General features: G+C 35.5%; 3 protein-coding genes across 3 annotated transcripts; 2 read left to right on the top strand and 1 right to left on the bottom strand.

Moving 5' to 3' along the window:
* Positions 1–413: 413 nt before the first annotated feature.
* Positions 414–2,150, bottom strand: LOC132122596 (dickkopf-related protein 1-like). Its single transcript, XM_059532975.1, has 4 exons — positions 1,874–2,150; positions 1,645–1,786; positions 1,391–1,531; positions 414–1,048 (listed from the first exon to the last, which is right to left on the bottom strand). The coding sequence occupies exons 1-4, from the start codon at positions 2,075–2,077 to the stop codon at positions 801–803; spliced, it is 735 nt and encodes a 244-aa protein (XP_059388958.1). The 5' UTR covers positions 2,078–2,150; the 3' UTR covers positions 414–800.
* Positions 2,151–5,211: 3,061 nt separating this feature from the next.
* On the top strand, positions 5,212–8,686 carry LOC132121853 (uncharacterized). Its single transcript, XM_059531600.1, has 9 exons — positions 5,212–5,226; positions 6,508–6,635; positions 6,781–6,917; positions 6,996–7,089; positions 7,163–7,498; positions 7,573–7,753; positions 8,051–8,175; positions 8,354–8,485; positions 8,588–8,686. Exons 3-9 carry the CDS (start codon positions 6,877–6,879, stop codon positions 8,684–8,686), a joined length of 1,008 nt encoding a protein of 335 aa, XP_059387583.1. The 5' UTR covers positions 5,212–5,226; positions 6,508–6,635; positions 6,781–6,876.
* LOC132121852 (uncharacterized) lies at positions 8,035–11,755 on the top strand. The gene is made up of 3 exons (XM_059531599.1): positions 8,035–8,175; positions 8,354–10,822; positions 11,701–11,755. The coding sequence occupies exons 2-3, from the start codon at positions 8,712–8,714 to the stop codon at positions 11,753–11,755; spliced, it is 2,166 nt and encodes a 721-aa protein (XP_059387582.1). The 5' UTR covers positions 8,035–8,175; positions 8,354–8,711.
* The last annotated feature ends 443 nt before the right edge of the window (positions 11,756–12,198 follow it).

Below are 12,198 nucleotides of genomic sequence, written 5' to 3'. Positions count from 1 at the left end.
TTCAAGGCTGGTTAGTTTACATGACCGCTATTTTGTTTTCTTTATTGTTGTAACATTGGTCTTTCATGTTTTCTTGAGTCTTTGTATTCAGCTCTAAAAAAACAACAACATATATTTAAAATAATAGATCAATCATTTTGATCTCCTTGTTTTCTTTGATACATTTGTTTCAACAGGTACAACAGGATTTCAAAGTAAAAAATAGCCTCCCAGATGAATATTACTATTTTTAGTAGTGGAAAGGTCTCTTATGGCTTATTAAAGATAGACACACCTTATTAAATACCTTAATTAAACTTGTAGACGTGAATGCATTCCACCCCTCAGCTCTGACCACTCCAAACTTAACATACTGTGTGTCCTTTAGTTTAAGAAACTTAAGATACAACTTAATGCAAACATGCTTTAAGACATTGTATACTTTATATCATCTTTATTTAGAATAAAATAGACATTTAAATCAGCTCTACATGACTGTAAAACCAGATGTATACACATTTAAGATTAAAGACTAGCAAAAGACTGATGCACCTTCTTTCAGGGTTAACAAAAATATCTGAATTAAGTGCCAACTGCCTTATATTATTTACAGTCTAATACAGTAATTTACTGCAAGATTTAAGTTCCGTTGAGAAACAATTATTTCTACTCTGCAATGTTGACACAAGAAAATGAAGGAAAAACAGAGTATCCCATTCCAAGTCTTGCTTCCCCTCAATCACTCGCCGTCTTCTCTGACCAAGTCTGTTTTTTTTTTTTTGCTTCTCTGGGAGCTTTGTGAAAGAAAATTCCTTGAATATTCAGTGTCTCTGGCAAGCGTGCAGACTCCGTGATGACTTGCTGCCGTCTCTTTGCGTTCTGCAGGACAGACCTTCTGCACAATCACAACGCTGGAATATCTCCAAGCCATGGTTGCCTTTCCTCTTGTGCTTGGTGCAGACCTGGCCTTCTTTTAGGACGGGCTTGCAGATTTTGGACCAAAAGTGACGGGCACAGCAGAGTCCCTCTACACAATCTGATGATCTCAGGCAGTTCTCTCCCTCTATACCTGAAAAAAACACACTCATGAATATAATGCACAACTTAAGCTTGAGAGACCATTTTAATAGATCAAAATAGCTTTCACATTGAAGACTGAGTTGATCTTAAATTCTTGTCTTATAAACAAAATTTTCATTACATTGCTAACATTCTCCAGTGGTCCTTACACTCAACCAAAGTTACTATAATATCAGTCACATTCTTGAAAAGTTCAAGCCTTGTGATGCAACAAAGCATTAAAAGCTTAAAAAAAAAAACCACAAACTAAATTGCAGCTAGGTCAGAATAACATGTAAAAATCTGAACCTATTCTACACATACATCATTGGTTACATGAATTATTGTTTACCTTTTAGCATTTGGTTTTGTGGTGAACCTTGAGTTGCAACTTTTGGTGGCATCACAACAGTTGAGTTTTCTTGGGAGATGGACACAAACTCTTCCATTCCAATCTGGTGGATCATGTCAGGATCATTTGGAAGGCAAACTCCTAATAGGAAGAGGCATTTTTAAGATTATTATTAGTCAACACTGTCTGCTATTTGTTTAATCTATATAACGCTGAAATATCTGCACTCTAGCATATCAAAATTGTGATCTTACCGTTGCTGCAGTGGTTGCCAGGGCAGCACATCGCATCCCGGATGCAACGCTTCCTGCGCTTCTTGCACTGGAGACAGACACCGCGAGACAGGAAGCAGAACTCGTCGCCACCGCATTCCTCATCACTCTCGCAGATTAAAGGCTGTTGGAGTTAAGAAATACACTATTAGTTTAACGACCACAAAGTAAAAGCAGCTGTCTGAGATAACGTTCTCGTTTATGTTCTTACCTGCGGTGTATCGAGAGCGAAGTTCAGGCTGCCGCTGTCCGCAGGTGACTCCTCCAGACTCGGGCTGACCGTATGACCGGTACTCGCCGCACCTGAACCGGCCTTAATAGCGTTGGAGTTGAGCAACGCAGAACCGGTGGATGCTGCTTTGATGCAGCCCACAAGAATGAGGCATGCGGTAGAGAACATGGCGATGTGCAGCATTGTCAGGTCTGGTATTCCTTGGAGAATGAAGGATGTATTCCCGAGGTAAGCGGGCTCGTCTGTGGATTCTCAAGAGCTCAAGACGCTTCATTTATACGCGCGCGGGGTTGTTTGCGCTCCCGCCCCTTGCTGAGAGTAACAAAGGGCTGGATGAAATTTCAAAGCGTTGTGTCAAGAGCTGTCTGTCTATCGGTGTGTTTGTATGCACGTTTTCATGAGCTGCGATCAAACAGCCACCACAGTAATATTGCTTATTGGATGGGAAAATAGTAAATAAATAATATTTTTTTTTACAAAGCATAACAAATTGTTATTTATTTATTTATTTAGGCCAGCAAAAAAATATTCAACTTTATTGCTAAATCTGCAAAGCTATCTTCACAGATAGCTCAACCAAGAAAACCGAGAAACATTTTAACAAACACTGGCTTGTCAACATGAATCAGTAGGCCTATTAGCCTAATATTTGTTATTTTTTTACTTTGGAACTGGAATATAATAATAAAAATATTATTAATAATAATAATAATAATACAATTTTATTATTTGTATATTTCATTGTAATAGTCATTTTGCTTTTTATTGTTGAAGTCTGATTATTTGGTTATTTTTGTGTCAAATAGCAAATGAATATCAAATATTTAAAAATATTTCTGGATGTCAGTCGCTGGACATTTAAACATGAATATACAGATATTTATTCTTCATAGCTTCACTTTTTTCTCACAGTGATTTTGTATATTCCGTATAAGAAATACAGTAAAGATATAGCAGAAGTTGAGTCATAACCGTGATGGGGCCTGGGGCCCTTTGATATGCGTTTGATTAAACAAGTGCATAAGATCAAAGTAAATATGCAAATAAGAAGAAGTGAGAAGTTTACCGAATTAATTATCATTCAGTCTGTCTTTATAAACAAATAGTGAGTGATTAGCAATCTGAGATAAGAATGTGACGCTCTTAGTTAACGTGGTTCATCTATTGATCTATCTGAAAGATTTGAGCAGAACAGAATAAAATAATTAGGCTATATAATCTCGCTTCTAACATTTTTTATATTATCCACATACATTGAGAAACCTATGTTTTCATATGTAGCCCATCTTTATCAAAAATGCATTTTGTTTGTCTATTGAATAGACAGTTAAATTCGCTATATTGCAATTTTAAAAGACTGCTCTTAAATTGTAACATTAAATGAATAGTAATTGTATCATATGACATTTCGGTGGACATAAACTGCGCGAATGATTTAACAATTTCAAAGTGTCTCTATGCCCATTACTCCGGGACAACTCCCAAATCAATGTCTTTGATGTTGTTGACAGGGGTCACTTCTAATAGACGGTCACAGGACAAACGCTCAATACACTTCATTAAACGCGAATTGGCAGGGTTCATCCCCATCCCTTTGTCTATTGGCTTTGTTTTAATTGTACATCCAAAGCCTACAGTGGTGTAAAATGAACCGTGTGTAAAGGAGCCTTTGATGAGCTCAGATCAAACAGGACTGAAGCCCGTGTCTTAATCAGACTTCCACAGCGATGGCATTTTCGCAAACAGTCCATTTGCTCGGGTTTTAGCGGCTTTTTTGTAGACATTGTACTCAGCAAATTCATTTAGTGGGATGCCAGTTAATCCTGTTTTAAAATTCCCGATGACAATTTATTCAGGTCAGGGTTCCTGAGAGACTCTAGGCTATCGTGCACTACAATTACGTGGTTAAAAAAATAATAATAATTCCCTGCACTTACAGGAGGCGGCACAAGCAAAATGATAAATGACACCGGTGTTCAATATTATTATTTTGAATAAGAATAATAAACAAAATAAGTAATATCGGTAATTAGCCTAACTATCCCGATTGAAGGTTGCCAAGCAGTGTCCTTTTTGCGACTTGTTCAACTGATATACAAGGTTACAGGTGTGCCTTTATCAGTTTATTGCAATAGCTTTGAAAAGTGATGGAAGTTCTGTTCTGCGATTCGGTTCTTTTGAACATGTCTTTTCAAAGAACCAGTTCAAAACACTTGAGTTAGTAGTTCTTTTACGATGAGAGGTAATTACCTCATTACTTGGCATCCTGATGTGGCATGCATGTTCTAGCATGTTCCAATACTGTGTAGGGACATGTAAGTTATTAGATTTTATATTATTATTATTATGTTTTATTAAAAAGGTTAATGTGCCCTAGTTCATTTCGTTGCAGCCTGCACGGGTTATGAAAACTGTATAAACATTTAGCCTATTATTTACTAAAGATAATTTAATCTCTTGACTGAAAAAGTATAGGCTAATACCAACCCATGTGCATAAACTGCAATGATATGTTTTCTTTATTATTATTATTATTATTATTATTATTATTTATGTATTTATTTATTTACTTGTAACATTTAGCTTTTATCCTTAACTGGTCACATTTTTTTTTATTTTTACTATCGGATCTTACATGTCCACGACGGTTCTGGGTTTCGGTTGATGACTGCCAACCGCTAGAACGAGTAGAACTTTCTTAAATCGCTATTTCTATTGTGTAATTTCAAATTCTCAAATGATCGCGCGGGATTTTAAAATTCCATTTCTTATCGTAATGGCTGTTATTCTGCAGATGGAATGCAAAGGTAGTCTATGTGGTTTATTTTTGTAAGTTGCCGTCCTCCTTTGGTGTGACAGTATCCAAGCAGGGGGTAATGCATGTGCTCTGATGACTCTCCAAAACAAACTTGTTTCTTTGTTGATGCTTTGTTGGACTTCATGTTTGAAGCTTGATAAGGAGTATACTGTATATACTATATATATATATATATATATATATATATATATATATATATATATATATATATATATATATATATATATAAAATTTATATTATATATATAAATATATATAAATCAACTCGGAAATGTTTAACACTGAAATTTCAACTCTCAGTGTTAAACATTTCCGAGTTGATTTCAACACCCAAAGAGTAATTTGAACACATTCAGAGTAAAATGGTGTTTGGTGTTGGAGTTATTTCACAGAGTTGATCATCAGTGTTAAACAAGCTCCATAGAGACGTAATTAGACTCCGCCCACGCATTTCCAATCGTCGCTGCTGAAAATCCATGAAGACGTCGCCATTATCCTCGTGTGGCTTTGAAAGGTAAGTTAAATTTAATCATACTTTTACATTTATGATTGGTGCTTATTCAGTAGAGAATGTACAACATAATGTGCTATGGAGCACTGCGCATAAACGTATATTAAAATGTGAAGGCGAACGCACACACACAGCCTAAGTTATGTTAACTTACATCGTGGCAACGGTTTATTACGCTTTTAGATTTAACTAAAAATAGGAATCAAATTATTACAGCGTGGCCGAATTAATTAAAATGATTTACCGAATTAATAAAACGAACGATCTTTTACAAAGCCTCGTTTATTGCCACAATTGCCCTCGTCGACGTGATTAGCTTCGTTAGCTAGCTATTAAGTTACTGAAGTTATGTAAAAAAAAAAAAAAGTTACTAAAGCTATGTAACTTAAATCTTAGCGGTGTGTGTGTGTGATGCGATGTGTGTGTCGCTTTAGGTCACATTTAAAAATAAATAAATAATAATGTATTAATAATAATTTAATAATTCTTAAAATAAATGTGTGATTAAATAACTGGCACTGGTAGAAAAAGTACGGTGCATCAAATCTGTAAATTGTGATATTACAAAGGAAACGATGTGACGTGCATCTATCCATAAAGTATTTTTTTTTTCTTTTTTTTACAACGATTTACAAGGCCAAACACTTTTGCATGTTCCAGGTAAAATGTTGGTCCAGATCAAGTACAACGAACAGCAGAAGTATGTGAAGCTGGATTGCATTGAAGGGAGGTTTGACTTCATGCAATTTCACGTCAAAGGTTTCTTTTTTTTCTTACTCATTTAAAATAACTAAGAATTTGATTAAAATCTGATAAATTCTGTGTATTGTGTTGTTGCCTCATTTTTGTATTTGCCTTTATCATATAATATTCTGTAGAAGGGTATACATTGGAAAAAAGAAAAATAATGCATATTTACATTTTGCTTGCATCATAAAGATATATGTATTCAAATCAGTTATTTGTTGTGACGCAAGAAAGGTTGTCAACTTAAAAATCTTTTTTTTCAGTCATTGAGAGATTTTGCTTGCCACCTGATGCAAAAGTAACATACAGGGATGCAACAGGGACAGAAGTCGATGAAGAAATATTCAGTGACCTCATTGGACAAGGCAATGTGGTGCTGACTGTTTTCTCAAATGACGGTGAGCTTTATTGAATGTTTAAGAAGTCGAGTTATCAAGCAACTTAGGATAAATATGATACATTGGCTGTTTCTGATTCTTGTGCTGGTCATCACAATATTTGTAATATTTTAATACTTTAATTATTTAGAATTTTCAGATTCTTTGTCTTCCATATCTGAGAAGTCTGACAAAAGCAACATTTCAAGTGCATCGACTGTAATCTTAGATGAGGTCCCTAACAAGAGACAAAGAAAAGAGGACACATCTGCACTGTCTGCAAAGCAGGTTAGAACAAAGTTTTTATGTGATTCTCCTTAAGGTTATGTTCACCCAGAAATGAAAATTATCCAAAATATAGAAATAGTTTTTTTAACCCTTCTGAGGCTGTGGTAATTAGTGAATCACCAAGGTCGTTTTTTTTTATTTTTAGTTGGTCGAGGATGTTCTTAAATTGAAGTCTGGTGGTGAAGCAGTACTACAGGAGTATCAAGAAACAGAAACCCTTACAGATGCCACAAGAAGACAAATGATCAACATTCTGGTGGCTCACATGATTGATACACATGGGTATTTTTATTTAATTTTTATAAAACATAACTGCATGACCATTGTATAAATTAAAACTAATTTGATATCTTCTCTTAGGCAACTCCCTACTAAAGCCATCAGAGAACAGTATGCTCTTGGCATAGTGATGCTGTTCCCTTCCCTCAGAGATCCTTATTCCAAGAAAGGCTATGTAAGTCATCGTCTGCATGACCCTTTCATGTTATAATTGCAATGTTATGACATAGAAATTTTATTCTTTTAAGGAACACTTTTATGACGCTGCAAGCAACACAGGATACATTGCTTGGCGTATGAAAACAGTCCACAGAAAGATTAGACGAGGATCTTTGCCACTAGACAGCCCTCATGATGTTTCTCCAGGAGGCCCAAAATGCAAAAGGGCTACTAATTTTGAAGGGCAACTTGATGGGGATGCTTGCAGAGAGGCCATTTCTTTGCTCAGCCACACTACAGAGAAGTCCCTAATATTCCAAAAGATGAGAGAGACCTTTCAGCATCGGCAGAAGCTTGTTAAAGATCCAGGCTCTAGTGTTGATATCCTCTTCACCTTCCCAAGATTCCTAGATACAAAAGGCCTGGTAAGTTTGGAATAACATTTTATCAAAAGCATGTAATTTGAGAATATTGTTTATAGTTTAATATCATCTTAAAGGTTGATCAAGACTTCACTCTCCTGTTTGACACCGAGACATCCTCCAGGCTGCTTCAGAAGTGGGACACGTTCTTCAGGCCAAATGTCATTAGAGAGGCCAAGCAACTTACTTCAACGGCAGAGCTGAGTCAGTTGTTGCTCTCAGCAGAATGTCCTAAAGGAAGTGACCTTCATGAAACAAGTAAGTTGTATTTGATTTGCTTGTTTTTACAAATCTGCTATATTTGCAGTTACAGTTTGCAGTAACAATATATTTGTTTTGATGACAAAAAATATTAAAATGAGTAAACTTCATAATCTATGAGATTGGATGTTTTCCGGATTAATAAAAAATAAATAACTTGCACTACATAAAATCTTTAAAAAGACTACATTAACCAGGTGAATGTTTAAAATGCTTTGTATTTTTAAACTTAAAATATTTCATTTGAAGGTTTAGATTAATTAATAAAAAATTTCATGTGAATTTCATCTCTAGTCTACGACCATGAAATGGCATCCCTTCTTTTACTGATACATCTCCTTCCACCATCACCAGGAGGACTGAAGTCTCCAAAAATCAGTGCATGTGATGCTGCTGAAAGACTTGTAATCTTTCATAAGGTATTGACATTTTAATATTGTGTTTTTGGAAGCTCTAACATGGAGATTTAAAATCATTCATATGCATTATCATATTGCACTAGCCATTGAGTTCTTTGAACAGTCTCTTTTATACAGTTGTTTTCCCTGACTGGACATTATGTTTGTGTCTAATATTCAATGTTCATTTCAACTTTAGTCATGCTGCAGTTTGGAGGAGCACCTCAACAACATCCAGCATCAGCATCCGTACCTCCTTGCTGTTGGACGCCAGAAAAGCAAGATTGAGGGCTTCTACATCATCTTGGATAAGCATCTCATCCCATGCCAGGCAAACCGCTCCCTTGGAGCATTTGATGAACTTTTCAAGGCACATTTTGTGTTCAATTTGTCCTATGATAGTGCACTTCTAAACTTTTACACATTCCTGCAGACAACAGTGTATAACATTGATGTAGGTCAAATGAAGGAGTCTCCCAGGGTTAGAGATTTGAGAGCCAGACTGCTCAACCAGACCGTAACCTTAACTTAAAGTCGGGTAGTATGATGTTGACAGAATGCTGATCTGTTTTATTTGTCAAAAAGAGCACCCAGACAGTCAACAGTTGATTTCCCATTTAAGAGGTGAACATAGTTATTATCCTGGATCTAAGTTCAAATTAATTTGTTCTCAGCAAGGTTGTAGGCATCAGTTCCAAACATATGCAGGTTTTCGTAAGCACCTTAATAGTGTTCATAGCAGCATTCAGCTGATTGCTCCAACTTCAACTGTTGGATGTTCCTCAAGTGAGCCAGTTGCAAGCTCATCTCATGCTTTGGAGGACCTTATGAATCCCCAGCATTTATCTCCTTGTTCCAGTGGTTTATCTGATAACAATGATTCAGGGCTTACTAAAAATTCAACTAAAGAATTGTGTGATTCCATTGTGGCCAAAATACAAGCAAGTGGGATTCCAAACAGTTTGGTGTCCTCAATTGTGGGAGATTTAGAGGAGCTAACAGATGAGCTTAACTCTCAGGCTAAGCATAACATACTTTCTGCTTTGCCTACAAATGACCCCTACAAAACTGTAATAAATGAATCTTTTGAAAAATTAGAAAACCCATTCACAAATCTGAATACAGAATGGAAACGTAATAAATACTTTAAAGAAAAATGGGGAGTTGTAGAGCCCATTGAGATAACACTAGGTGTGCGGTATGACAACAAATTGAATAAGAAATCTGGTACTTATGACCAAGTTCCAGTGAATGATACTTTTATATATGTGCCAATTTTAGAAACGTTGAAATTCATGTGCAGAAATCCAGACATTTGTGACCTCCTAAGGAAAGATTGTAGATCAGAGCCTGACACTTTTACAGATTTTAGCGATGGAAGTTATTTTAAATCCCACCCTTTATTTACAACAAAAAGACATGCATTACAAATTCAAATATACTATGATGATTTTGAAACCGCTAACCCCCTTGGCTCCAAACGTAGTATCCACAAAATTGGCTGCCTTTATTTTATTGTAAGAAACTTGCCCCCAAAATTTAACTCAGTTCTGATGAACATTCATTTGTTAGCACTTTTTCACACACAAGACGTAAGCAAGTACGGTTTTGATGTTATACTGGATCCGTTGATAAATGATATAAAGATACTTGAAAGCCAAGGATTAAGTCTCCCATTCTCAGATGAGCAGATATACGGCACCATCGCACAAATCACTGGTGATAATCTAGGAATGCATTCAATTCTTGGTTTTAATGAGTCATTTAATAGCCATCATTTCTGTCGCCTTTGTTTAATTGAAAAGAATGATTCTCAAACAGTATACAGTGAGGATGATCCTAAGGTGGTCCTTCGTGCACAAGAAATCTTTGAAATACATTGCAAGTCTCTCCAGGAAAACCCACAATTGAGGTCACTATATGGTTTGAAAAAAAAATCCATAATTAATACACTGAAATACTTTCATGTTAGCAATAACTACTCATTTGATATAATGCATGACCTTCTTGAGGGCGTGGTTCAATATGAAATCAAATTGCTTTTTGGACATCTCAAACAAAACTTTATATCTGAAGAGGATTTACTTTCAAGGATTTATTCTTTTGATTATGGATTTTTAGAACGAAAAAATCGTCCCACAAAGGTTATTTTGGATAGTGCTGGTAATAGCATTGGTTTAAATTCCATTCAGACATTATGTCTTGTGAAAAATCTCCCACTTTTGTTTGGAGACATTGTTCCTCCAGGACACAAACACTGGAGTTTGTTGCTTATGTTACTTCAAATAATGAACATTGTGTTTTCACCTTGTCTCACTTCAGGTTTGACAGTGTATTTGAAGCACTTGATTGCTGACCATCACAAACTATTCAAGTACTTGTATCCTCATAAAAATTTGATTCCTAAACATCATTACATGATACATTACCCTTCTTCTATAAGGAAAATTGGCCCCTTGTTATATATGTGGTCAATGAGGTTCGAAGCCAAACATAAGATGTTCAAAGATTTTTTTAAAAATTTCAAAAACATAACAAAATCATTAGCTAAAAAGCATCAGATGGCCATTGCGTACCATTGGGAAACATTCACCCTCAAACATAATGAGTTTGGGCCAATTAAACCATTTTCCATAGGGAATGAGGTCAGCAATCAAATGCTTGAAATGTTCATATCAAAAGATGTTTTCTCAACCAGTTGGGTTAAAGTTGGTGTAGAATATAGAGCTGGACTTGTGGTGTGCAGTGCTATAGAAAGTGAAATGCCAGTCTTCTGTCAAATAAGTGCTGTACTTTTGGTTGAAAGTTACATTTATCTGTTGGTAAACAAACTATTCACAGAGAATTTTGATGAACATTATCATGCATTCAGAGTAGTACGAAGTGAGGAAAGGTGTATTATCAAAATGTCAGAGATTAAATTTTATAAGCCATTTGATATTCAAAGTTCATACAGTGTTGTGGATGAAAGTTTGTATATCATACCTTCATTTGTAATGTTTTAATTCGACTTCAAAATGCACTACAAGTGAGAAATACAAATAAACAAGTCACTGGCAAATATTTTGTGTGCTGTTGTTTATTTAACATTATTTTGTAGATCTTTGAGACCATACAGATTTAACCACCTAAAACATGCAACTCTGAACAGTGTTGTTTTTCTGTATCCCTTCTAGTGTTATTTTAACACTTTATTTGGAGTCAAATTAGGAACTCTGGCATTGTGTTAAATATTTAACTATTTTGAAAGTGTTATTTTAACTCTGGAGAGTGTGGAGCTATATAAACTCTCAAAAAGTGTTGAAATCAACTCTTTGAGAGTTAATTTAACACTGGACTTTTTGCTGTGTATATATATATATATATAACCTTTAATTTGGAGGTACTTTTAATCTATAGTTGTTGTTGGTGATTTATCTCTGAACAACCATATGTTTAATACCATAAGTTAATTGTAATGACTTCTCTGCGAGCCATGGTAAATATTTAAATCTTAATATGTAAGTTAAAATCACCTAGTGATCTGCCATTGACTGTTGGCTTTAGCTGTGAACTGGAGGTCAAAGATTTCTTCATTGCCCCCTGGGTTTACATCTTTTGATGTCTATGGGCCACAGTGCTGGCAATGAAAAGCTACCATGCTCATGTGTTATCTTTTGGGAAGAGGGGAGGGCAGATGTTTACTGAGCATTATCCCCAGCTGATATGAGTCAGACCCTTCATATTACTAACACCTCCAGCTACATTATGAACTTCCGAGTATAAAGAATAATGAATGTAATATTTAATGAAAACAGCAGGTGCAGACATGCAGACACATTAATTTGAAAGATGCTTTTATTGTAAGAAAATGGCATACAAATCTCTGTACCTTTAAAAAAGCCACAACTGATTAAGAAGAACATTTTGAGGTGTCTGACTAGTCGTGCAGCATCAAAACAAGCAGGGTGAATGATGGATGCCATTGTGTTAAGGCACTTTCAATAATGCCAAAAGATATATGAGCACAGAATATCCGTCTTGTAAAGTAAATAGGAGAACCAG

Source organism: Carassius carassius, chromosome 40 (genome assembly GCF_963082965.1).
Source record: "Carassius carassius chromosome 40, fCarCar2.1, whole genome shotgun sequence".
In the NCBI taxonomy this organism is placed as follows: Eukaryota; Metazoa; Chordata; class Actinopteri; order Cypriniformes; family Cyprinidae; genus Carassius; species Carassius carassius.
The sequence above is the reverse complement of the archived record's forward strand: the minus strand, read 5'-3'. Positions and strand labels throughout refer to the sequence as shown.